This window comes from Enhydra lutris, unplaced genomic scaffold, assembly GCF_002288905.1.
Source record: "Enhydra lutris kenyoni isolate GAN:26980312 unplaced genomic scaffold, ASM228890v2 scaffoldscaffold35, whole genome shotgun sequence".
NCBI classification, from domain to species: Eukaryota; Metazoa; Chordata; class Mammalia; order Carnivora; family Mustelidae; genus Enhydra; species Enhydra lutris.
Window position 1 is genome coordinate 7,296,355 of NW_019154119.1, and position 23,912 is coordinate 7,320,266.

General features: G+C 38.8%; 1 protein-coding gene across 2 annotated transcripts in view; it reads left to right on the forward strand.

Moving 5' to 3' along the window:
* The window catches only part of LOC111154160 (lipid droplet associated hydrolase), a 106,389-nt gene that overhangs the window by 20,484 nt on the left and 61,993 nt on the right, over positions 1–23,912 (forward strand). For both annotated transcript variants that reach the window (XM_022513581.1, XM_022513580.1), the window contains exons 3-4: positions 8,318–8,461; positions 23,172–23,341. In XM_022513581.1, coding sequence (XP_022369289.1) covers positions 8,318–8,461; positions 23,172–23,341 — 314 coding nt within the window. The remainder of the gene's footprint in view (positions 1–8,317; positions 8,462–23,171; positions 23,342–23,912) is intronic.

The following is a 23,912-nucleotide window of genomic DNA, read 5'->3' on the forward strand; positions in this document are numbered from 1 at the left end:
TATTTTATCTTATCAATACTTTTTTTAAAAAATCTTTTTAAATTTTCATGGTTATAGTCATATTTTATCCCTTCATTGTATTTAACCTTATTTTTTGTATACATATAGGGTTTTTTTTCTTTAAATTTTTGGGATAAAATTTCTTCTAATAAAATATACCCTAAATCTAGCTCCAGCCTGATCACATTCTGTCTGCTTTTTTTTTCTTTTTCCAACCAACTTATCAATTCCTCTTTTAGAATCTTTTAATTTTCATCTTTACAGTCATATTCCATCCCTTCATCGTGTTTACCCTTATTTTTGTATACATATAAGGTTTTCGTTCTTTAAAATTTCTTTAAAATTATGGATTTGGGGAGATAGTTTCTTCTAAGAGACCAGAATACACCCAAAATCAAGTGGGTGGCTCTGTTCTATTCACCAGTCTAATACATATTTATTTATATTTATTTATTTATTTATTTATTCCCCCTTACTTCTCCCCCCAGTTTCGGGTCTCTTCTGATTTGGTTAGTGTATATTTTTCTAGGGTCTTTGCCACCCTTTTAGTATTTTACTCTCTCATTCATATATTCTTATCTGGGTAAAGTGACAGGGTGGAAAAACTCACCACAAAAAAAAAAAAAGAACATGGGGCAGTACCGATGGCTAGGGACCTATCAATACAGACATTGGTAATACGTCAGAATTAGAGTTCAGAATGACGATTCTCAGGGTGCTAGCTGGGCTCCAAAAAGTCATGGAGGATGTTAGAGAAACATTGTCTGGAGAAATATAAGCCCTTTCTGGAGAAATGAAATAACTAAAATCTAACCAAGCTGAAATCAAAAAAGGAATTAATGAGGTACAATCAAGGATGGAGACACTGACTGCTAGGATAAATGAGGCAGAAGGGAGAATTATTGATAAAAAAGACCAAATGATGGGGAATAAAGAAGCTGAGCAAAAGAGAGACAAACAACTACTGGACCACGGGGGGAGAATTCAAGAGAAAAGTGATACCATAAGATGAAACAATATTAGAATAATTGGGATTCCAGAAGAAGAAGAAAGAGAGGGGCAGAAGGTATATTGAAGCAAATTATTGTAGAGAATTTCCCTAATATGGCAAAGGAACAAGCATCAAAATCCAGGAGGCACAGAGAGCTCCCTCAAAAAATCGATAAAAATAGGTCCACACCCCATCATCTAGTAGTAAAACTTACAAGTCTTAATGACAAAGAGAAAATCCTGAAAGCAGCTCGGGACAAACGGCCTGTAACATACAATGGTAGAAATATTAGATTGACAGCAGACTTATCCACAGAGACCTGGCAGGCCAGAAAGGACTGGCATGATATATTCAGAGCACTAAACAAGAAAAATATGCAGCCAAGAATATTATATCCAGCTAGGCTGTCATTGAAAATCGAAGGAAAGACAAAAAACTTCCAGGACAAACAAAAATTAAAAGAATTTGCAAATACCAAACCAGCCCTACAGGGAATATTGAAAGGGATCCTCTAAGCAAAGAGAGAGCCTAAAAGTAATAGACCAGAAAGGAATAGAGACAATATACAGTAACAGTCACCTTATAGGCAATACAAAGACACTAAATGCATATCTTTCAATAGTTACCCTGAATGTAAATGGGCTAAATGCCCCAATCAAAAGACACAGGGATGAATGGATTAAAAAATGGATTAAAAAAACAAGACCCATCAATATGCTATCTACAAGAAACTCATTTTAGACCCAAAGACACCTCCAGATTTAATGTGGGGGGGTGGAAAACAATATACCATGCTAATGGACATCAAAAGAAAGCTGGGTGGCAATCCTTATATCAGATAAATTAGATTTCAAGCCAAAGACTATAAGAGATGAAGAAGGACGCTATATCATACTTAAAGGGTCTTTTCTTTTCTTTTTTTTTTTTAATTTTTATTTCTTTTCAGTGTAACAGTATTCATTGTTTTTGCACCACACCCAGTGCTCCATGCAATCCATGCCCTCTCCAATACCCACCACCTGGTTACCCCAACCTCCCACCCCCTACCCCTTCAAAACCCTCAGATTGTTTTTCAGAGTCCATAGTCTCTCGTGGTTCACCTCCCCTTCCGATTTCCCTCAACTCCCTTCTCCTCTCCATCTCCCCTTGTCCTCCATGCTATTTGTTATGCTCCACAAAAAAGTGAAACCATATGATAATTGACTCTCTCTGCTTGACTTATTTCACTCAGCATAATCTGTTTTCAACAAGAAGATCTAACAATTTTAAATATCTGTGCCCCTAACGTGGGATCAGCCAATTATATAAACCAATTAATAACAAAATCAAAGAAACACATCAACAATAATACAATAATAGTAGGGGACTTTAACACCCCCCTCACTGAAATGGACAGATCATCTAAGCAAAAGATTAACAAGTAAATAAAGGCTTTAAGTGACACTGGATCAGATGTACTTCACAGATATATTCAGAACATTCCATCCCAAAGCACAGAATACACATTCTTCTAGTGCACATGGAACATTCTCCAGAATACATCACGTCCTGGGTCACAAATCAGGCCTCAACCAGTACCAAAAGATCGGGATCATTCCCTGCGTATTTTCAGACCACAATGCTCTGAAGCTAGAGCTCAATCACAAGAGGAAAGTTGGAAAGAACTCAAATACATGGAGGCTAAAGAGCATCCTGCTAAAGAATGAATGGGTCAACCAGAAAATTAAAGAAGAATTTTTAAAAATTCATGGAAACAAATGAAAATGAAAGCACAATGGTTCAAAATCTTTGGGACACAACAAAGGCAGTCCTGAGAGGAAAGTATGTAACAATACAAGCCTTTCTCAAGAAATAAGAAAGGTCTTAAGTACACAACCTAACCCTACACCTCAAGGAGCTGGAGAATGAACAGGAAAGAAACCCTAAACCCAGCAGGAGAAGTAAAATAATAAAGACCAGAGCAGAAATCAACGAAATAGAAACCAATAGAACAATAGAACAAATCAACGAAACTAGGAGCTGTTTTTTTTGAAAGAATTAATAAGATTGATAAACCCCTGGTCAGACTTATCAAAAAGAAAAGAGAAAGGGCCCAAACTAATAAAATCATGAGTGAATGAGGAGCGATCACAACCAACACCAAAGAAATACAAACAAATACAAGAACATATTGTGAGCAACTATATGCCAGAAAATTTGACAATCTGGAAGAAATGGCTGGATTTCTAGAGATGTATAAACTACCAAAAGTGAACCAGCAAGAAATAGAAAACCCGAATGGACCCATAACCAGTAAGGAGATTGAAGCAGTCATCAAAAATCTCCCAACAAACAAGTTGAGGAGTCAAACTCTCACTCTTTGCCGATGATATGATACTTTATTGAAAACCCAAAAGACTCCACCTCAAATCTGCTAGAACTTGTACAGGAATTTAGTAAAGTGTCAGGATATAAAATCAATGCACAAAAATCTGTTGCATTTCCATACACCAACAGCAAGACAGAAGAAAGAGAAATTAAGGAATCAATCGCATTTACAATTGCATCCCAAACCATAAGATACCTAGGAATAAACCTAACCAAAGAGGCAAAGAATCTGTACTCAGAAAACTATAAAGTACTCATGAAAGAAATTGAGGAATACACAAAGAAGTGGAAAAATGTTCCACGCTCATGGATTGGAAGAAGAAATATTGTGAAAATGTCTATGCTACCTAAAGCAATCTATACATTTAATGCAATCCCTATCAAAATACCATCAATGTTTTCCCAAGAAATGGAACAAATAATCCTAAAATTTATATGGAACCAGAAAAGACCCTGAATAGCCAGGGGAATGTTGAAAAAGAAAGCCAAGGTTAGTGGCATCACAATTCCAGACTTCAAACTCTTATTTCAAAGCTGTCATCATCAAGACAGTATGGTACTGGCACATACAGACACATAAATCAGTGGAACAGAATAGAGAGCCCAGAAATAGACCCTCAACTCTATGGTCAACTAATCTTTGACAAAGCAGGAAAGAATGTTCAGTGGAAAAAAGACAGTCTCTTCAACAAATGGTGTTAAGAAAATTGGACAGCCCCATGCATAAAAATGAAACTGGACCATTTCATTACACCACACAAAAAAAACAGACTCAAAATGGATGAACGACCTCAATGTGAGACAGGAATCCATCAAAATCCTTGAGGAGAACACAGGCAGCAACCTCTTTAACCTCAGCCGCAGCAACTTCTTCCTAGAAATATCACCAAAGGCAAGGGAAGCAAGGGCAAAAATGAACTATTGGGACTTTATCGAGATCAAAAGCTTTTGCACAGCAAAGGAAACAGTCGACAAAACCAAAAGACAGTGGACAGAATGGGAGAAGATGTTTTCAAATGACATATCAGATAAAGGTCTAGTATCCAAATCTATAAAGAACTTATCAAACCTAAAACCCAAAGAACAAATAATCCAATCAAGAAATGAGCAGAAGACATGAACAGACATTTCTCCAAAGAAGACATCCAAATGGCCAACAGACACATGAAGAAGTGCTCAACATCACTCGACCTCAGGGAAATACAAAACAAAACCACGATGAGATACCACCTCACACCAGTCAGAATGGCTAAAATTAACAAGTCAGGAAATGACAGGTGTTGGTGAGGATGCAGAGAAAGGGGAACCCTCCTACACTGTTGGTGGGAATGCAAACTGGTGCAGCCACTCTGGAAAACAATATGGAGGTTCCTCAAAAAGTTGAAAATAGAGCTACCCTACAATCCAGCAGTCGCACTACTGGTATTTACCCTAAAGATACAAATGTAGTGATCCGAAGGGGCACGTGCACCTGAATGTTTATAGCAGCAATGTCCACAGTAGCCAAACTATGGAAAGAACCTAGATGTCCATCAACAGATGAATGGATAAAGAAGATGTGGTATATATATACAATGGACTACTATGCAGCCATCAAAAGAAATGAAATCTTGCCATTTGCAGTGATGTGGATGGAACTAGAAGGTATTATGGAGTGAAATAAGTCAATCAGAGAAAGACAATTATCATATGATCTCTCTGATCAGGGTGGGGGGTTATGGGGGTTAGGGAAGGCAAAAATGAAACAAGATGGGATCAGGAGGGAGACAAACCATAAGAGACTCTTAATCTCACAAAACAAACTGAGGGTTGCCACGGGGAAGTGGGTAGGGAGAGGGTGGTTGGGTTATGGACATTGGGGAGGGTATGTGCTATGGTGAGTGCTGTGAAATGTGTAAGCCTGATGATTCACAGACCTGTACCCTTCGGGCAAATAATACATTATATGTTAATAAAACTAATTTTTTAAAAATATGTAATAATAACACTAGCAGTAATAGCTACCATTTATTCAGCACATACCGTGTGTCAGATATCATGCAAGTGATTGCCAGGCATTAACCCTAATGATAATGCCAGGTACTTTGTGGGCCTTTGTAAGATTAACTACAACAAGTTATACAGAAGATCCTAAGCCAGGTAATTTATGCTCTTTTTAAAATTCATTATTACTATTTTCTTTTGTATCTTCTTGTAGCCATCAAATATTTATTGAGCACTTATCATCTGTGTGGTCTTGGGCAAGCTGTTTAACCTCCTTGTGCCTCAGTTTCCTTATCCATACAATGGAAATAGGAATAGTACTACCTTATGGAAGGACTAAATGAATTAGTACATGCAAAACACTTAAATGCTGCCTGGCATGTAATAAGGTACAAAACTTTAAAATGTGGACTAGGGGCACCTGGGTGGCTCAGGTGGTTGAGCATCCTACTTGTGATTTCAGCTCAGTTCATGATCTCAGGGTGGTGAGATCGAGCCCTGCGTCAGGATCCGCGCTCAGCACGGAATCTTCTTCAGACTTTCTCTCCTTCCCCTCTCCCCCTCCTCTGCTTGCTCTCTCTTTCTCTCTCTCTCTCTCTCTCTCTCTCTCCTTCTCTCAAATAAATAGATAAATAATTTTTTTAAATAAAATGTGGACTTATTTTCTAGCCATATGAAAACCACTGTAAAACTTGGCTGAGAGACAAAACATTTGAGTAAGACATGATGCATTCCTAGAAGATTATAATCAGTAATGTAAAAAAATCAAATCTTTCTCAATTAATGTATAAATGAGATGAAATTTCAGTCAGAATTCCGAAAAGATTTTTAAAAATTGAAGCTGGTGAAGATAATTCTAAAGGATATGAGATCAGCCTAGAAAATTTAGGGGGGGGGGATTAAGAGAAGGGATTTGCCCTGCCAGTTACTGAAACATTAAAATATAAATAGAATAAATATAAATAAATAAGTTAATTAAATATGAATAAATAAATACTGAGGTAGTAATCAAGACAGTGTGGCACAGGCAGAGGAAAAAAGGAAAAAAAAATGGAATTATTTGGAATTAGAATTAGAATTGGAATTAGAATTTGGAATTAGAATTAGCAAGCTAATGTAAAAGACATTTCAAATCAATGCAGAAGGAGTGGATTATATTATAAATGGTCTTGGGACACTTTGCTAATCACTTGGAAAGAAGTTGGATTGCTACTTTGTACTTTATTTTCAAAAATATTTCAAACTTACTGAAGATTTAGATACAAAACATGAAGTAATGCAGTCCCCATCCACCACAGATGTTGCAGCCCGGTGCTACACACCCCTCGTCTCCTCCTCCTCTTCAAGCTGCCCTGTGACCACTCAGCTGACCAGAGAGCATACTGCTGCCTTTGAGGAATTTTCTATGCTATTTAACAAAGATGACACTAGTACAGTAACAAAAAGATATTTGGAACTTGGGTCAGTAGGTGAGCATGCAACAGAAGCAAAATAGCAGTAAGAGTGCTAAGACCATTTATTACATATCATGGCTAGACATGGTAAGACCATTTATTACATATCATGGCTAGACATGGTAAGTCAGTAGCTAGCATTTCTGCAGCACTTGTGTATCAAGCGGTGTTTAAGTTCTTTGTATACATCAGTTCACTTAGTTCTCACATGATGTAGTAGATTATTATCCTCATCTTATGGATGAAGATGCTGAGGCCCAGAGAGGTTAGATAACTTTCCGAAGGTCACACACTTGGTAAATAGCAAAGCCAGGATTCCGCCTCACACAGTCAGGCTCCAGAGTCTATGCCCTCCACCACTTTGCTTCTTGGCCTGTCTAGGAAACTGACAGAGGCAGGTCATGAAGAAATAAATCCATGTTTTTCAACAAGGGTGGCAGAAGTTTTATCAGTGCAGCAAAACTGTGTCATGGAATTGCAAAGAGGAGAAAACCTAATAGGATAAAGAAATAATAAATTGATTGGAAAATGGGCATTGATGGAAATGGACCAGTATCTGTGAAAGCATTATACAAATGATGATTGCAAGATGAAAACCCCATCTCACTGTCTTTTCCCCCTAAAGATGTATCAGATTGACTCTTTTTCTAAAAAGTCATTATTCATTCCATTTCTCTATAGCAAACCTATGTCAAAAATACCTTCTGTGTATACACAAGAAAAGTCTGTATGTATTAGTTGGTGGTCTTTTTCCCAAAAGGTCAAACTGTACATCTGCTTATAATCTAAGTCCTTGTGATAAATGACAAGGAAACCTCAGTAGACTCCTCAAAGTACTCTTTGTGAATGATTCTTACACTGATTTGTTTTCATGCAACTTGCTAACTGAGCACAGTAAAATCGTGAAGGCCTTTCTAGACGGGATTAATGACCTTGGACTACTAGGATGATAATGGGAAGCCACTGAGAGGGGTGTAAATAGGGTACTGCTATGAGTTGATTTGAAGTTTGAAGGTATCTCTCTGGGTACCCTGCAGAATGGGCTCCCAGCGGGCCGGAGTAGATAGAAGTCCCATGAGGAGGCTGCTGCAGGAAACTCAGTGATAACACTAAGGGAGAGACATGAGATGCATAAGACGTGAGATCTATTTTGGAAACAAAGTTAACAGGACTAATTGGTGAATTGGTTGTGAAAAAGAGGGAGAAACCAAGAGTGACTTCTGGTGTTAGGACTTGAGTATTTATTTGGTTTAGGAGTGGTGGTTCCATTTACTAAGCTGAGGAATAGGGAGGAAGAATTTATCTTCAAACCGTTGGGGAACAAAGCAGGAGCAGAAATTTTCTGAGTGATCATTCCCAGATTTAAGGTAAAAAGGCTATTAAAATTGAAGTGTATGTATAAATATTAGTAGATTTGTAGAGGAAAGCGTGAGGTCAAATAGATCCTTCTTTTCCAGTCTGCATATCTTAAGTGAGTTTATTGCTTTAGTTAACTAAACTAACTCTATGTTTCTTTTCTTAGGTAATCCAGGTTTTTCTGCCTTTTATGTGCCATTTGCAAAGGCTTTGTACTCCTCAATAAACGGACGCTTTCCGGTTTGGGTTATCAGTCATGCTGGGCATGCTTTCGTCCCCAAAGGCAAGAAGATTCTTACAACTTCAGACGGTATGTCTTGATTAACATCCGTTTTCCTCTCTAGTGAATGGGTGTTCATGTGTCTAGAAATTCAGCTAGGGTAAGAGTTATACCACTGGAAACCTCTGCTTGTGGCATTGGGCCCATGCTGCCACGTTTTGGTAGTTTTAGGATTTTTAGAGCCCTTTTCATTTTCCGCAGGTAGTTTTCTCTAAAAAATTGAGTAGATCAAACAGTTGTCTAAAACTTGCCCTGTCTGTGGACTGACTAGTAATCAAATATATTTATTGATCAAACACTATATTTCCAGGGGAGGATTGGTACTTAAGAGGATTGGTGGAGAAAAAATATGATCCATGGTCCTTATTCTAAAGATGCTCATACGTGAACATTTAGAGAATGATTAAGTGATCCACTCTGACCTGCTGATCATGTGGCTATTTGAGGAGTAAACGAAGGAAAGAACACAGTATGGGTTTGAAAAGACTTTGTGGAGTGGATGGGTTCCAACAGTTGAGTAGAATTTGGATCTGGGGGTTAGGGTGTGTGCAGAGCTGTAACAGGCAGAAGACATAGCACAGCAGGGACAGAGATTCAGTAGGTCTCCTGGTGCTGGGCAAGGCCAGACCTAGAGGAACCTCGGAGCTGGGGAGAGAGCCATGACTGCATTGGTAGACTCCTGGAGGCCTTTAAGTGGAGAAAGTAGCTCTAGGTGGCTGCAAATTACCTGCTTCTAATGTATGAAAATTCATCATGCTCACTCTTCTAAAAAAGAAATCTATAACTTCACTTCTCTGTACGCCTTCCATTCAAGGGCCTTTTGTCCTAAGCATGACCCTTAGTTAATTTGAGGTGGAAGAGAGGTGGCTGTGGCTCTGGTTTGCTCCTGGTTCTGGTATGCCTCTCCTATGGTATGAGCATCTTACTGAGCATCTGATAGTGGAAACCATGTGTGGGGAGGGAGGGAGGAAGGAACGGGTGATATGGGAACTCTCTGTACTAATCTGTTCAAATTTTCTATAAATCTAAAACCATTCTTTAGAACAAAACCTATTAAAAAAATACTGGAATTTAAAAATAATTTGGTATTTATATTTTGCTTTTTATCATTGCTGTGGGAGAAACTGTAAATTAGGTAGCTTAATATGAATTTATTTTCTTATAGCCTGGAGGCTACAGGCCAACATTAGGGTTTCAGCATGGTTAGGTTCTGGGGAGAGCCCTCCTCCTGGCTTGCAGATGGGCTCGTTCTCTTTGAGTCTTCATATGACTGAGACAGAGAGAGATTTCAGTGCTCCAGGACGCTCTCTGTTCTCTCTGTACAAGGCCACTAATCCCATCATGAGGGCCCCACCCTTATTATTTTATCCTAATTAACTCTCCAAGGTCCTATCTCCCAGTACTGTCATGGCAGTCAGGGCTTTAAAATAAGAATTTTAAGGCTCAGTCAGTTAAGTGGCCGCCTTCAACTTAGGTGACTGTGTGTGTCACCTCACTGGGAACATCTCAATTCCCTGATTCTTTTTTTTTTTCTTTTTCTTTTCTTTTTTTTTTTTTTTTTTTTTTTTGAGAGAAAGAGAGAGCGCTCCCAGAGCACAAGCTGGTGGGGGTGGGGAGTGAAGAAGGAGAGAGAAAGTTAAGCAGGCTCCACATACTCCACATCCTGCACAGATGCCCAGCTTAATCTCACAACCCATGAGATCATGACCTGACCCAAAATACAGAGTCGGACACTTAACTGAAAGCCACCCAGGTGCCCCGCAACTCCCCAATTCTTGATCTCTCCTCTTACTTCTCACATGTAGAACTGTAGTCAGCTTCCTGAAATCTTAGTTCTGCTTCCAAAATCCTGAGTTAACTTTAAATTGATTTTAACATCAGATACCAGCTCTTGAGAACAGAATTGAATCTCCTCTTTTTCCCCCCAGTTTCACTTAATTTAGTCATTTTTGAGTACCTGCTGTGTACATGCCTCTTTACTAGCATTTAGGAAAAAATATACCTGTACTTAAAACACATTTGTTGCACTTAAATTGTTTATGGTTAGGTAATGTCACTGGCCAGACTTCCTATATCTCCTCTTTAAGGCATCCCATGTAAGATTACCCTCATCTCAGAAAACTCCCTACTCCTTTCTGCTCACAGCTTCCACTGTCAGTGCTCAGGCCCTTGGCGAGCCATCATAGAAGCATACTTCCATACTTGAGAGTTCTACTGCCCCCTCCACTACCTTGTTTACTACCCTAATTATCTTCCATTTAGAGTTATAGATCTATAGATTCAGTGTGACCCCTGTATGAATTCCCACCAAAATTCCAGTTGTGGCATTTTTCAGAGAAATAGAAAAGAATCCCAAAACTCATATGGAATCATTAAAGTCACCAAATAGCCAATATAATCTTGAGAAAGAAGAAAAAAGCTGAAGGCACCACACTTCCTGATTTCAAACTATCTTGCAAAGCTGTAATCAAAACAGTAAGCACTGGCATGAAAACAAACCTGTGGAACAGAACAAAGAGCCCAGAAATAAATACACATGTATAGAGCCAATTAATCTTTGATGGTGGCTCCAAGAATACACAATGGAGAAAGAGATAGTATCTTCAGTAAATGGTGTTAGGAAAACTAAATATCCACATGCAAGAGAATAAACAGAAATATGTGTAAAATTAATTCAAAATGGATTAAATACTTAAATTTAGGACTGGAAATCAAAAACCTCCTAGAAGAAAACATAGGGGAAAAGCTCCTTGACACTGGACTGGACAGTGATTTTTTGAGCATGACACCAAAGAACAGGTAACAAAAGCAGAAATAAATATTGGGACTGTGTTAAACTAAAAATCTTCTGCAAAGCAAAGGAAACAATCAACAAAATGAAAAGACAACCTATGGAAAGGGAGAAGATATTTGTAAACCATCTATCTGACCCAAAATATATAAGGAACTCATATACCTCGATAGCAAAAACAAAAAACAAAAAAAAACCTAATAGTCTGATTTAAAAATGGGCAAATATTTCCAAAGAAGACATACAGATAGCCAGCAGGAACATGAGACTCACTTCACACCTGTTCCAATGACTGTTATTAAAAAGACAAAAAAATAACAAGTATTGGCAAGGGTGTGGGGAAAAGGGAACTCACACACTGTTGGTACAACCATTATGGAAAACAATATGGAAGCTCCTCAAAAAATAAAAATAGAACTTGCATATGACCCAATAATACCACTTCTGGATCTGTAGCTAAAGGAAATGAAATCAGTATCCCAGAGAGAGATCTGTACACCCATATTCCTTGTAGCGTTATTCACGGTATATGTATCATTCTGAGATATAGAAACAACTTAAGTGTCTGTTAATGGTTGAATAAAGAAAATGTATACACACATGCACACACACACACACACACACACACACACACAAATATGCAGACACAATGCACTATTACTCAGCTATAAAAAAAGAAGGAAATCCTGCCATTTTCAACAGCATGGATAAACCTGGAGGATATTATGTGGAGTGAAATAAGCCAAACACAGGAAGACAAACAACTGTATGATCTCAATTATATATGGAATTAAAAAAAAAAGTCGACAAACTAATAGAACAGTGCCAGGATTTGAGGGATGGAAGAAATGGGGAGATGTTGGTCAAAGGGTAGAGACTTTCAGTTGTAAGATGAATAAATTCTGGGGATCTGATATATAACATGATGGTTATAGTTACTAATACTATATTGTGTAATAGAAATTTATAGATCTTAGTGTTCTCACCATCACAAAAAAAGAAAAAAGGTAGTTAGTCCCTCCATCCCAAGCATCCTGATGGCAGTGACCTCAATTAGGCGTGCCTGCTGTGCTTTCCCGGGACACTGGTAAGGAGCTCCCCAGACATTTCCTCCATGGGGGCCCTTACTCATGGCTGGGCTGGCTCTTGTGGTTCTTACTATGATTGCAGGATGCACTTCAGGAAGAAACCATGAGGGAACTTTGAGGAGCAAGATTTATTACCTACGGTTTCTGGAGGGTACATGGCAGGTGGAGCAGACCTGGGGCCCTGCCTTTGTTAGAGTCCGAGGGTGGGGTGCCAACAGTTTTGCAGGTTCTCTCTTTATTGGCTAATGTAAGGCATAAAAGCCAGAATTAGGGCTTGGGAAGGAAGAAGTCGGTCACACAAGGAGTCAGTTGTCTGAGTTACGCAAGGCTTTCTGAAAGGTACCTTCGCAGGTGGGGTGGGGTGGCCTAGTTCCCTGTCTGGTTGTTTTTCTAGTAGCTGTGTCATACCAGTGGCAATATGCTTATTCATGATGGATGTCTTTTGAAATGGAGGCCTAGTCAATCAAAAGTTGAATGTCAGGCACCTACAGTACACTACGTGAGATAATGGATATGTTAATTTGCCTGTCGTAATCATTTCACAGTGTATCCGCATATTAAATCATCACATAAAAACAATTATGTGGTACGACCGAAGTACATACTATTTTTATTTGTCAATCCTACCTCAGTGAAGCAGAAAAAAACAATTGTAGAAAGTGGATGATGAGTACATGTGGGTCTGTTGTACTGTTCTCTCTACTTTTATGTATGTTTGGAAGTTTCCATTATTAAAAAAAAAAACTTTAAAGAAAGAGAAAGAATTATAGAATCTATAGAATTATAGAGCTAGAAGTATCCACATCAAATCCTTCCTTGAACTGTTATTTTTCAAGGAAGGAAAGTAAGGCCCAACAGGGCTAAATCACGGGCTAGTGAGTGGCAAAACTGGACAAGAAGCCAGCACTTGGAATGTTTAGTTCAGTGTTCAGTCCTGTCAGTCAGCTTAGGTGGCTAATGTGAAGTGCTAATGATACTCCGTTAGATTTCGTTACTCCATGAGCTAATTCTCATATTGGTCCTTTTATGATCACCAGTTATACCTGGTTTGTGACCTTTTTCCTGCGGGGGTTCATAGGGGAACAGGGTCATGGGGTATAGAAGAAACAGTGCCACTCATGGCAGATGCTTGTATAAATACCTCAAAGTGTCTTTTTCTCTGTGTTAATGCACATGCATGAGTGTGTGTGTGTGTGTGTGTGTGTCCCTCTATGAATGCGGTTCACTCGAGAGTCTTTAACACTTTGCTTAAAGACTAGGGTATACTTTGAAAGACAAGTAAGTATTGATTACCTAGCAGTGAAAGATTTTAAGAGCAGTCATGAGGTGAAACTGAATATATAGATTAAAGACATGTATTTCAACAGCCATCGTATTGAAATGTGACCGAAGGGGAACAGTACGTGCAGTAGATACTTGCTCTGCTTAAAAGATACATCTTTATTGTTCTAAGTTTTTAATATATGCCCAAAGAAAATTTTAGGTTCAATACCATAGTTTTTCCTTCATCAGGAAATGTATATGTTTGCTCGGGAGTGTGTTTTCACTATCTTAGGTTGTATTTGGAAAACAGAGGTGTTAGAATTCTTCTTAGAAAACAGACTTGAGGGACACCAGGGTGGCTCGGTTGGTTAAGTGTCTGCCTTTGGCTCATTGGCTCAGGTCATGATCCCAGGGTCCTGGGATCGAGTTCTGCATCAGGATCCTTGCTCAGCAAGGAACCTGCTTCTCCCTCTGCCTGCAGCCTCCCCTACTGTGCTCTCTGTCTCTCTGACAAATAAAATCTTTATTAAAAAAAAAAAAATGAATATATATATATATATATATATATATATATATATGGAAAACAGACTTGAGGGGCTCCTGGGTGGCTTAGTCAGTTGGGTGTCTGACTCTTGATTTCAGCTCTGGTTGTGATCACAGGTTGTGAAATCAGGCCTGGTCAGGCTCCGTGCTGGGTGTGGAATTGGCTTGGGATTCTCTCTCCCTTTCCCTCCCCCCCCCCCCCCCCCCCCCCCCCCGCCCCAGCCCTGTTCATGTGAGCGTGTTCTCTCTCTCTCTCTCTCAACAGATAGATAGAAACAGACTTGATTAACTTGCTAAACCTCCAAAAGCCACCAACTCTGCTGGTCTGTTATTGCTGGCCTGTTACCTTACCTCTGGCAGAAGAGGAGATAAGCCCAAGACAGAAGGAGTTAGAAATTAGTCAAAATAACCTCAGGGTACACAGTGAAAGATAATACATCTTTGTGTAATGTAATGGTGACTAGGTTATGTGTCTAATTCCTACATTCTTAACCTGGATGAGACGCTCTGTACTGAATTATCTAAGGGGAGCAATGTCAACTCCATTATCACAGTAAGCCCTTAAGTGAAGACAAAAATCAAGCATTTGAACCGGAAGAGCAACTCTGAAAGTTGAAAATAGATTCAAAGGGTAACCATAGATCAAAGCTTCTCAAATTTTGGCAAGCACCAGAATCACCTGGAGGATTCATTAAAACCCAAGCGAGTGGGTGTCACCCCACGATGCTGATTAGTAGATGTGGGGTGGGATCTGAGAATTGGCATTTTTAACAATATCCCCAGGTCATGCTGATGCAGTTAGTCCTAGGACCATATTTTCAGAATCGCTATCAAAGATCTTGAGGAAAACCAGTTGAAATTATCTGTTATGTGTTTGAATTTCTGGGAAGTGTCTTTCGTTCTCATTTTAAATTGACATTATTTATCACTTCGAGTATGCTTATTGCTTAGGCTGCTTTGTGCTGTTGAGTTAATAACTTAGTAATTGGGAGTCTGGTTCCTTTGCTACCTAATGAGAACAGTGCCATCTAGAGGCATTAGCCCACAGGGCCACCAGAGGGCCAAAGGAAGCTGTGGTTTTCTAGAGAGGTTGAATGGGCAGCTCATCATCATCAAGGATCTATTGACAACCTTCTAGGTTATTATGTGTGGGTACCACAAGGGTCTACAAAGAAATAGATATTCCAGTCACTGCCTTTTAGGTTAGTGACTTTCCATCTGTGTTCTGAGGAGCCCAAAAGTTCTACAAAGGGCAGGTAGGGCTCTGGGTCCCACCAGCACCCCCATTTAGCCAGACAGTTCTGCTTTCATCTGTTTTATGTAGTGAAGGTTATGTTTGCAAATGCACGCTATGCTTGATTGCTTTGTATAGGCAGGGCAGATAGATTATACATCATCCAAGTTTATTGCTCTAAAGTATAGGTTTTCTGACATGCAAAATACGGTATGAAAAATATGTAATCACTGAGAGAGAGGACATAAGCTGTAACCACCCATCAAATGTTGAAAGTATGTTTTGGTTCATATTAGCACGTGTTAAAATTATGAACAGTTGGAAATAATATTCTAGTTGTACCACATTATCACAATCATAAATTGAGTATAATTGGGAGAACAGATGTTCACCAGTGTCAGGAGGGGGTGATTCAAGACAAAAAAAGTGTGAAAAGAAAATGTGAGGAATTAGAAATATAAACTCTTTCTGGCTTTGATTTACTACAGAGTCAGCTTATTTGACGGCAGATTCATTATCAACTATTTTAAGTCATTTGTTCGAAAAGTGTAACATAAAAGCTAGAAATCACAGTGGTTTGGTTTCAGCTGATAAAACACTACCTAAAAAAGTTATACAATCTTTCAACTAATGATGAATTCGGGTCATGCTTATCCAAAGAAACAATAAACCACTCCCATTCCAGTATTCAAACAGAAGGAAAGAGAGAAAAACAGTTGGGTTTTCTCTCTTGCCAGGACCATGATTGGCAGAGGAACATGGAGGCAGAATGGAATGGCTGGAAGAGCCCGTGGCAGGGACAGTCCGTCAGTCAGTGTGGGGGGCTCACAGTCACTGAAAGCAAACAAGTCTCTAAGTGGGTGGGAAGAAACAGGAAAAAAAAAATAAATAAAAAATAAAAATAAAAACAAAGGGCAGAGCAGTAAAAGAAGTTAAGAGCCCAGCAGATCGTTAGAGGCTCAGGGAAGACAGAAGTGAGAAGCGCAGCAGGACGGAGAGCAGCAGTGCAGTTAGTGTCCTGTTACACCGGCCAGCTCGCTGCCCCGTCTTCGTGGGCCTCAGCATTTCCTCACGGCTCACAACAGTGGAGTTCAGACTCCATGGTGATGATCGTGTCCTCCTTGATCCGGCTGTGGCCTTCCTTTCCGACCTCATTTGTTCCCCCTCCCTATAAACCACAAACAGCCACGGAACTCATCACTGTCCAAAACTACACCTCACACTTTTATGTCTTTGGCTTTTGTTATTTGCTAAGTCAATAAACATTATGTTCTCCTTGCTGAATTAATCTCTCTCTCTCTTTCTTTCTCCTTTCCCGTATTTTCCCCACTGAAATCCTTAGCAGAGCACTGGGTTTTGTCAAGTGGAAAGCATACTTTAATGACCCTGGTTTTTAACCATCTATTGGGAGAATAATAATAAAACATATTTTATAAACCATGTTTGGGGTTTACTAAGTTTTGTTTGTTTGAGACGTCTGGGTGGCTCAGTTAAGTGCCTTTGACTCAGGTCATGATCTTGGGGTCCAGGGATTGAGTCCCGCATGGGGCTCCTTGCTCAGCAGGAAGGCTGCTTTTCCTTCTTCTACCCTCCTGCTTGTGCTGTCTCTCTCTGTCAAATAAATAAATACAATCTTCAAAAAAACAAAACAGAGTTTTGTTTGCTTGATAGCAGTTTTAAACAGGATCCCTACCTACCATAGCCTAACCACAACCTGTGTCGCACGCTGTAAAAGCCAAGACACTTGCACCAATGTTGAGGTGCAAGGAGCTTGCAGAAATACTGAGAGGCCAGGGACAGTGGAGGAGTAGACTATGAGAGTATGCTTTCACATTGGCTTAGTAAAGTCAGCATACAGTCATGAAAGGAAGGCCTTTGGATCAGTGAATTAAATAAACATAAAGAATTAAGGACAGGCTAATAATGCATTATATGTTAATAAAAAATAAAAAATTTATAGGGACAGTTCTCATCTACCCTTTCACTGATGTTTTGTATAACCCTAGATAAAGTCCTTTGGGGCTTTTGTATTCCACTGAGAGTATTGGGGAAGCCAATGGTGATTTTCCCAATAAATGTCTTTTAAGCCAAAGACATAAAAGTGTGAGGTGTAGTTTTGGACAGTGCTGAGTTCCATGGCTGTTTGTGGTTTATAGGGAGGGGGAACAAATGTGGTTGGAAAGGAAGCAGGTAAGGTACAGGTAAGGAACAGGTAAGGTAGGTAGGATTATCATGTCAAAGCATTCTTAAGTAAATTTTTTTCTTTTATTTTGAGAAAAAAATCTTAAATGTAGAGAAGTACAAATAATCGTGTAGCAATCCAAGATTCTGTTACTTGATTTTCTCTTCATAGTTAACACTTGGCCATAATTGCCATATTTGCCATAATTGCTTTAATATTTTCTCTTAATAAACAGAACAATATAGAAAAAGTTCCATTTTTACATTTATTTTTGTTATTATTTGTTTTAGGGATTGGGGGGAAGGGGAAAAGGGAGAGAGAGAATCTTAAGCAGGCTCCATGCCCAGCAAGGAGCCCGACTAGGGGCTCGATCCCACAACCCTGAGGTCATGACCTGAGCTGAAATCAAGTCAGGTGCTTAACTTACTGGTTAACCCAATGGGCACTCTGATAAAATTCCATTTTTTAGGTCCTATCTTCAGTTTTACTGTCATAAATTTAGGGTAAATTTCATTTCTTTTTTTATATTTTTAGTGACATGTATGTGATGAACAGCATATGATACTGTTCTGTGTTTTTAAAGCTTTACCTAAAGAATAAACCATATATATATCTTCCTTAAAGCATTCTTTAAAATGTGAAGTGCCATTTTTAGCCTTTTAGCCTACATTTTAATCTCCACATGTAGGTTGTTAATAATAATCAAGTTATTATTAAGATACAGCTTTGGAGTAATGATGGGGGCCGGATGGGAGAGTTCACCAGTTGAGAAATTCTGGTATGAGATTTGGAGAGTTACTGTCTGCAGACTCAGTCCTCGTGGAAGGCTCATGTGCAGTAATCTCCAATTTCGTTAGTTCTGTGGTCACAGATGACTTGTAAATAAATACTGCTTATGTGATAATACATAGTAAAACTTAAGCATTTATATTCCATATGTACCTAGACATACATATATGTGTGTGTATTGTTAAATTTAGGCCATCTGATTGCATTCAAGTATGTAAAGTTACACATTTATAGTAATGTGCATTAGTAAAGAATATTTTCTAGATATTTATCTTGGTTCATTTGGAGAAAGTCACAGTAGTTTTCGTGAATCCAAAGGGGCATTACCTTTCAGTTGTGATGCAATAAAAGTATGTTCTTTTCTCAGGGAAATGCTTGAGATCTTACTTATTTCAATGTTTTATAATTGTGTTTTTATCTATTTGTTGGCTCTTATTAGATTGTGAACTCCTTGAAGATAAGGGAAGTATACATTGTATTTATATCTGTATTTTCAAAGTCACCTCCAGCCATTTAGTCATGGTTTTCTGTCAGAGTGGTCAATTTAGTTGACGTGAAATAGCACGAAATAATAGTTATCAGATACCTGTGTCCTGAAGCTGTGTGCGATGCATAATATTTTGATCCATAATTGACCAAATATTAATAACTGGATCAATCAGTTTGAACTAGATGAAGAGTAAATGTGGAATACTAGTATTACTTAATTCCTCTATGAGATAAGCAGAAACAGATTATATGTACCTTTTGAAATAAACTCCAGAATCAATAAGTAAGCTATAAAGTAAATTCCATAGAACTGGGTCAGAGAAATAGATCAGGTTCCTTTTCTTTTTTCTTTTCTTTCTTTCTTTCTTTCTTTTTTTTTTTTTTTTTTGGGAGCTACAGAGGGAAAAGGGAGAAGCAGGCTCCCCACTGAGCAAGGAGCCCAACTTGGGGCTCTATCCCAGGACCCGACCCAAAGGCAGATGCTTGACCAACTGAGACACTCAGGTGCCCCAAATAGGGTCAGGTTCTAAAAGGGAATGGTCAATATCATATTTAAGACCATATCTTGATAAATTTTATGTTTCAAACATACTTAGTCGATTGTAACTTGAAGCGTATTTTTCAATGGAAAGAATGGCTCAAGTGATTTCTATATTATTTGTCTGATTTGGGTACAACTGAATATTTTTTTACTGTATTTTATGGAAAGTATGTTAATGATTTCAAGCATTTTTTCAGAGTATATTAAATAATAATAGACATGAAATATGTAGTGATTTATATAGTCCTTTAACGTTTAGTTTTTGCTAGTAAAATAATGTCCAGATAGCACATTCAGTATTTGCTGTCATTATTCCTAGAAAGTGTCTTCTTCTATTCTAACCTCATTACAACAGCAGATGCTAGTAAGTAATTTCTTTATCTCGGAAAGTTACTAAGCAGTTCCCGGAGGTAAAGCCAGATTTACTTCTGAAATACTCATTTGATTAATCTTTTGAATTACAATGTTCATTAAAGTTCATCTGAAATATAATCTTTTAGAACCTTATTTCTGGTGTCATTGAAGTTTTAAAATGTTTACTACGTTTACCTCATTTTCTTTTTCTTTGCACTATCCAAGTAAATGTTCTTGGTGTATATTTGAGGGAGGACTTAAATGACAGAAATTGAAATGATAGCAGCCATAACTTTCATTTCTCTCATAATTTATGCCAGACACTTGTGTTATGTGATTTTAAAGTATTATGCTTACACTCTTAGGAGGGTGGAATTATTATCTCTGTTATAGATAAGAGGATGCTGAAGCCAGGTTAAAACATTTGCTCTAGCCACCAAGTTAATAAGGTGCTCAGCTGGGACTTAGACCCAGATTCATCTTGTCTCCAATACCCAGGATGTTACTACACCATGCTGTCCCAGTGAAAGGAAGATTTTGACATTTTCAAACATTATTTTGAAAAATAAAGAATTTGGTTTGCAGGTACTATAGATACTTGTTTTGGGGTATCTGAAAATAATATGATCCCTTATAAGTGGAGTGATCAGAGCATATAAGCTAAGAGGGGAGCATAAACTGCTCAAGTGTAATATTCTTTTTTTTAAATTTTTTTATTATGTTAAGTTAGTCACCATACAGTACATCATTAGTTTTTGATGTAGTGTTCCATAATTCATTGTTTGCATATAACACCCAGTGCTCCATGCAATCTGTGCTCTCCTTAATACCCATCACTGGGCTAACCAATCCCCCCACCCATCTCCCCTCTAAATCTCTCAGTTTATTTCCCAGAGTCCGTAGTCTTTCATGGTTTGTCTCCCCCTCTGATTCCCTCCCTTCATTTTTCCCTTCCTTCTAATGTCCTCCCTGCTGTTCCATATATTCCACAAATAAGTGAAACCATATGATAATTGTCTTTCTCTGCTTGACTTATTTCACTTATTATAATCTCCTCCAGCTCCATCCATGTTGATGCAAATGTTGGGTGTTCATCCTTTCTGATGGCTGTGTAATATTCCACTCCATATATGGACCATATCTTCTTTATCCATTCATCGCTGAAGGGCATCTCGGCTCTTCCCACAGTTTGGCTATTGTGGACATTGCTCCTATGAATATTGGGGTGCATGTGGCCCTTCTTTTCACCCATCCATGTTGATGCGTAAATACCCAGTAGTGCCATTCCTGGGTCATAGGGTATCTCTATTTTTTTTTTTTTTTAAGATTTTATTTATTTATTTGACAGACAGAGATCACAGGTAGGCAGAGAGGCAGGCAGAGAGAGGAAGGGAAGCAGGCTCCCCGCCGAGCAGAGAGCCCGATGTGGGGCTCGATCCCAGGACCCTGGGATCATGACCTGAGCCGAAGGCAGAGGCCTTAACCCACTGAGCCGAAGGCAGAGGCCTTAACCCACTGAGCCACCCAGGCGCCCCAGGGTAGCTCTATTTTTAACTTGATGAGGAACCTCCACACTTGTTTTCCAAAGTGGCTGCACCAACTTGCATTCCCACCAACAGTGTAAGAGGGTTCCCCTTTCTCTACAACTTCTCCAACATTTGTTGTTTCTTGCCTTGTCAATGTTTGCCGTTCTAACGGGTGTAAGGTGGTATCTCAGTGTGGTTTTGATTTGAATTTCCCTGATGGCTAGTGATGTTGAACATTTTTTCATGTGTCTGTTAGCCATGTGTGTGTCTTCTTATATTCAATGAACATTTGCATTTGGAGCTATCAGGAGCCCTGCCAAAGTCAGACTTCCAGATCCTCTCTCTCCCCCAATTCTGTTTTATGCTGAAATTCTTTGTTAAATGAAGAATGGATTCTAGGCTGACCTAGGAAGAAGGGTGAGTACAGAGCACATCTTACCCGAGAGATCAGTAATACCATGGAAAAAAAAGAACTAAGCCTCATTGACTCAGTAAAATGGTCTTCAATAACTGTATGCCAGGCACTGGGGGACAGAGATAAGCAAGACATAAATTGTAAAGTAGGAATGAATTAGGAGTAGTGTGGTGAGATAAACATGGGGTATTGGGGGAGCTGAAAGGAAGGCTACTTTACTACTCACCCACTGAATCATAAAATGGCTTCTCAGAGGAGATAACAGCCGTTGGGAGTTTGAAGGATGAAGAGGAGTTAGCCAGATTAACAAAGGGGAGCTGAGCTCCGAAGGATATGGAAAGAGCATACACAGATAAAACTGAAGAGCAGTCCTTCGCAATGGGTTCTGGGTACCTTTCAAATGAGTGACACTGTGGCAAGAATTTTAGTATTCCAGTATTTCAAACTTTAATAACCAATTTACTACCTTGTGATATTTTGAAATATTACAAGTGCATAGGGAAAACCTATTGGAATTTCCCATATTTATAGAATACCAGAGCTGGCAGCATCCTCAGAGAATGTCCAGTGAGTTCATTTTTTTACTCCACATTATTTACTGTGCTCGTCACAGAGGACACAGGAAAAGGTGAACCTTGCCTCCAAGGAGCTCACAGGCTACGAGAGGAAATAAAGACAATTATACAAGTATGGTAAAGTGCTCTAATAAGAGTGGGGAAGACTGGTTAAGCACAAAGGGAGGCTCATTCATTTTTCTTGGAGATTAGCTAGATAAAGTTTTAATTAGCTCTTGAAGATTTCAGAAGACAGTTCATTTATGAAAGGAAGAAAGGATATTTCAGGTTAAGACTGCTGGTTAAAAGGAACAATTTACAACATTTCTCCTTAAGCCCTTCAGTCTAAGTTCTTCAACAAACAAAGATTATCTAAAATAATGAAGCAGTGTCATGGGTTTTCTTAGTTGTCTATTAATAATATAAAATAGCCTAACCAGCGGTTCTCAGTGTGTGGTCCTGGGACCAGCACTATCAACATCTCCTGGAAACTTGGAAATTCTCGGGCCCCAACCCAGACCTACTGAATCATGGAGTTTGGTGGTGGGGCCCAGCAGTTACTGCTTTCCTAAATCCTGCAGAGGATTCTGAAACATGATCAAGTTTGAGAGCTAGTGGCCTAAGCGAACTATAGTTCATGGACTATTGAAAATTCATGGATTTTGAAGCCAGAGAGACCTGGGTTTGAATGTCACCATTCTCCCTTCATAGATGTGTGACTGTCAGTCTATCACCTAATGTCTATGAGCTTTGGCATTTTCATCCTTTCCAGGACTGTTTTAAAGACTTGCTGATGTAATTTAAATAAAGTGTTTAACACTGTAGCTAAGATATTGTAGGCTTTAGATAAATGGGAACAACTACTGTTGTTGTTAGTTAGTTGTTGTTAGTTGTTAGTTTGTAGATTGTTTTCCCAGTAAATTTATTACTTCCCTTACTGAGTGATAATATATTCATATTTTTGCTTTTAGATTCAAATGCTCAAAAGATCAACGACATCTACGGACTACAAGGTCAAGTGGAACACAAGCTAGCTTTCTTGAGAACTCATGTGCCAAAGGAAACAAAACTTGTGGTCATTGGCCATTCCATAGGCTGCCATATTAACCTTGAGGTTCTGAAGCTTGCTCCTGAACTCCCAGTAAGTATGCCTCACGAGGTGATTGTAGATATTATGTAGGTGTCAGATATTATGTGAGATTATGTGAGGTGCCAGATTACGCACTTGCGCAAAGCCTCCTCAGCTTTCCTTCCCTCTTTTGTCTCTTGTTTAACTGATAAGTAGAACAGACAGGTGGATATTCTGTAGCTGCCTTTATCTTTATCCATATTACTGTGGGCCTATGTGAGTGTATGTTCATGCAGTTTCCATGTGTTTCAAAAAATAATACTGAAGGAGGTAGAAATTTTCCAGATGAGTGCCATTTAATCTAGGATTATCTGGAATTCGGAAGTTGCATATAACTTGTCATTTATAAAGGAATATTTTAGAGTAGTCATCAGCTAAGATCTGGACAAGAATCTGTCTTTATTGAGAAAATATTTTGCAATATCATCGTCATCAGTAAACAAACAGCTGTCCTTACAGAACACTAAATCTTTATTTAGTCATAAGCCTGGATCCTTCTCCATTCTATACGTTGGCAGCCTTTTTGAGACATTCCATTCATTCATTCACAAATGATTGGGTCCCACTGGGTGTCAGATATTAT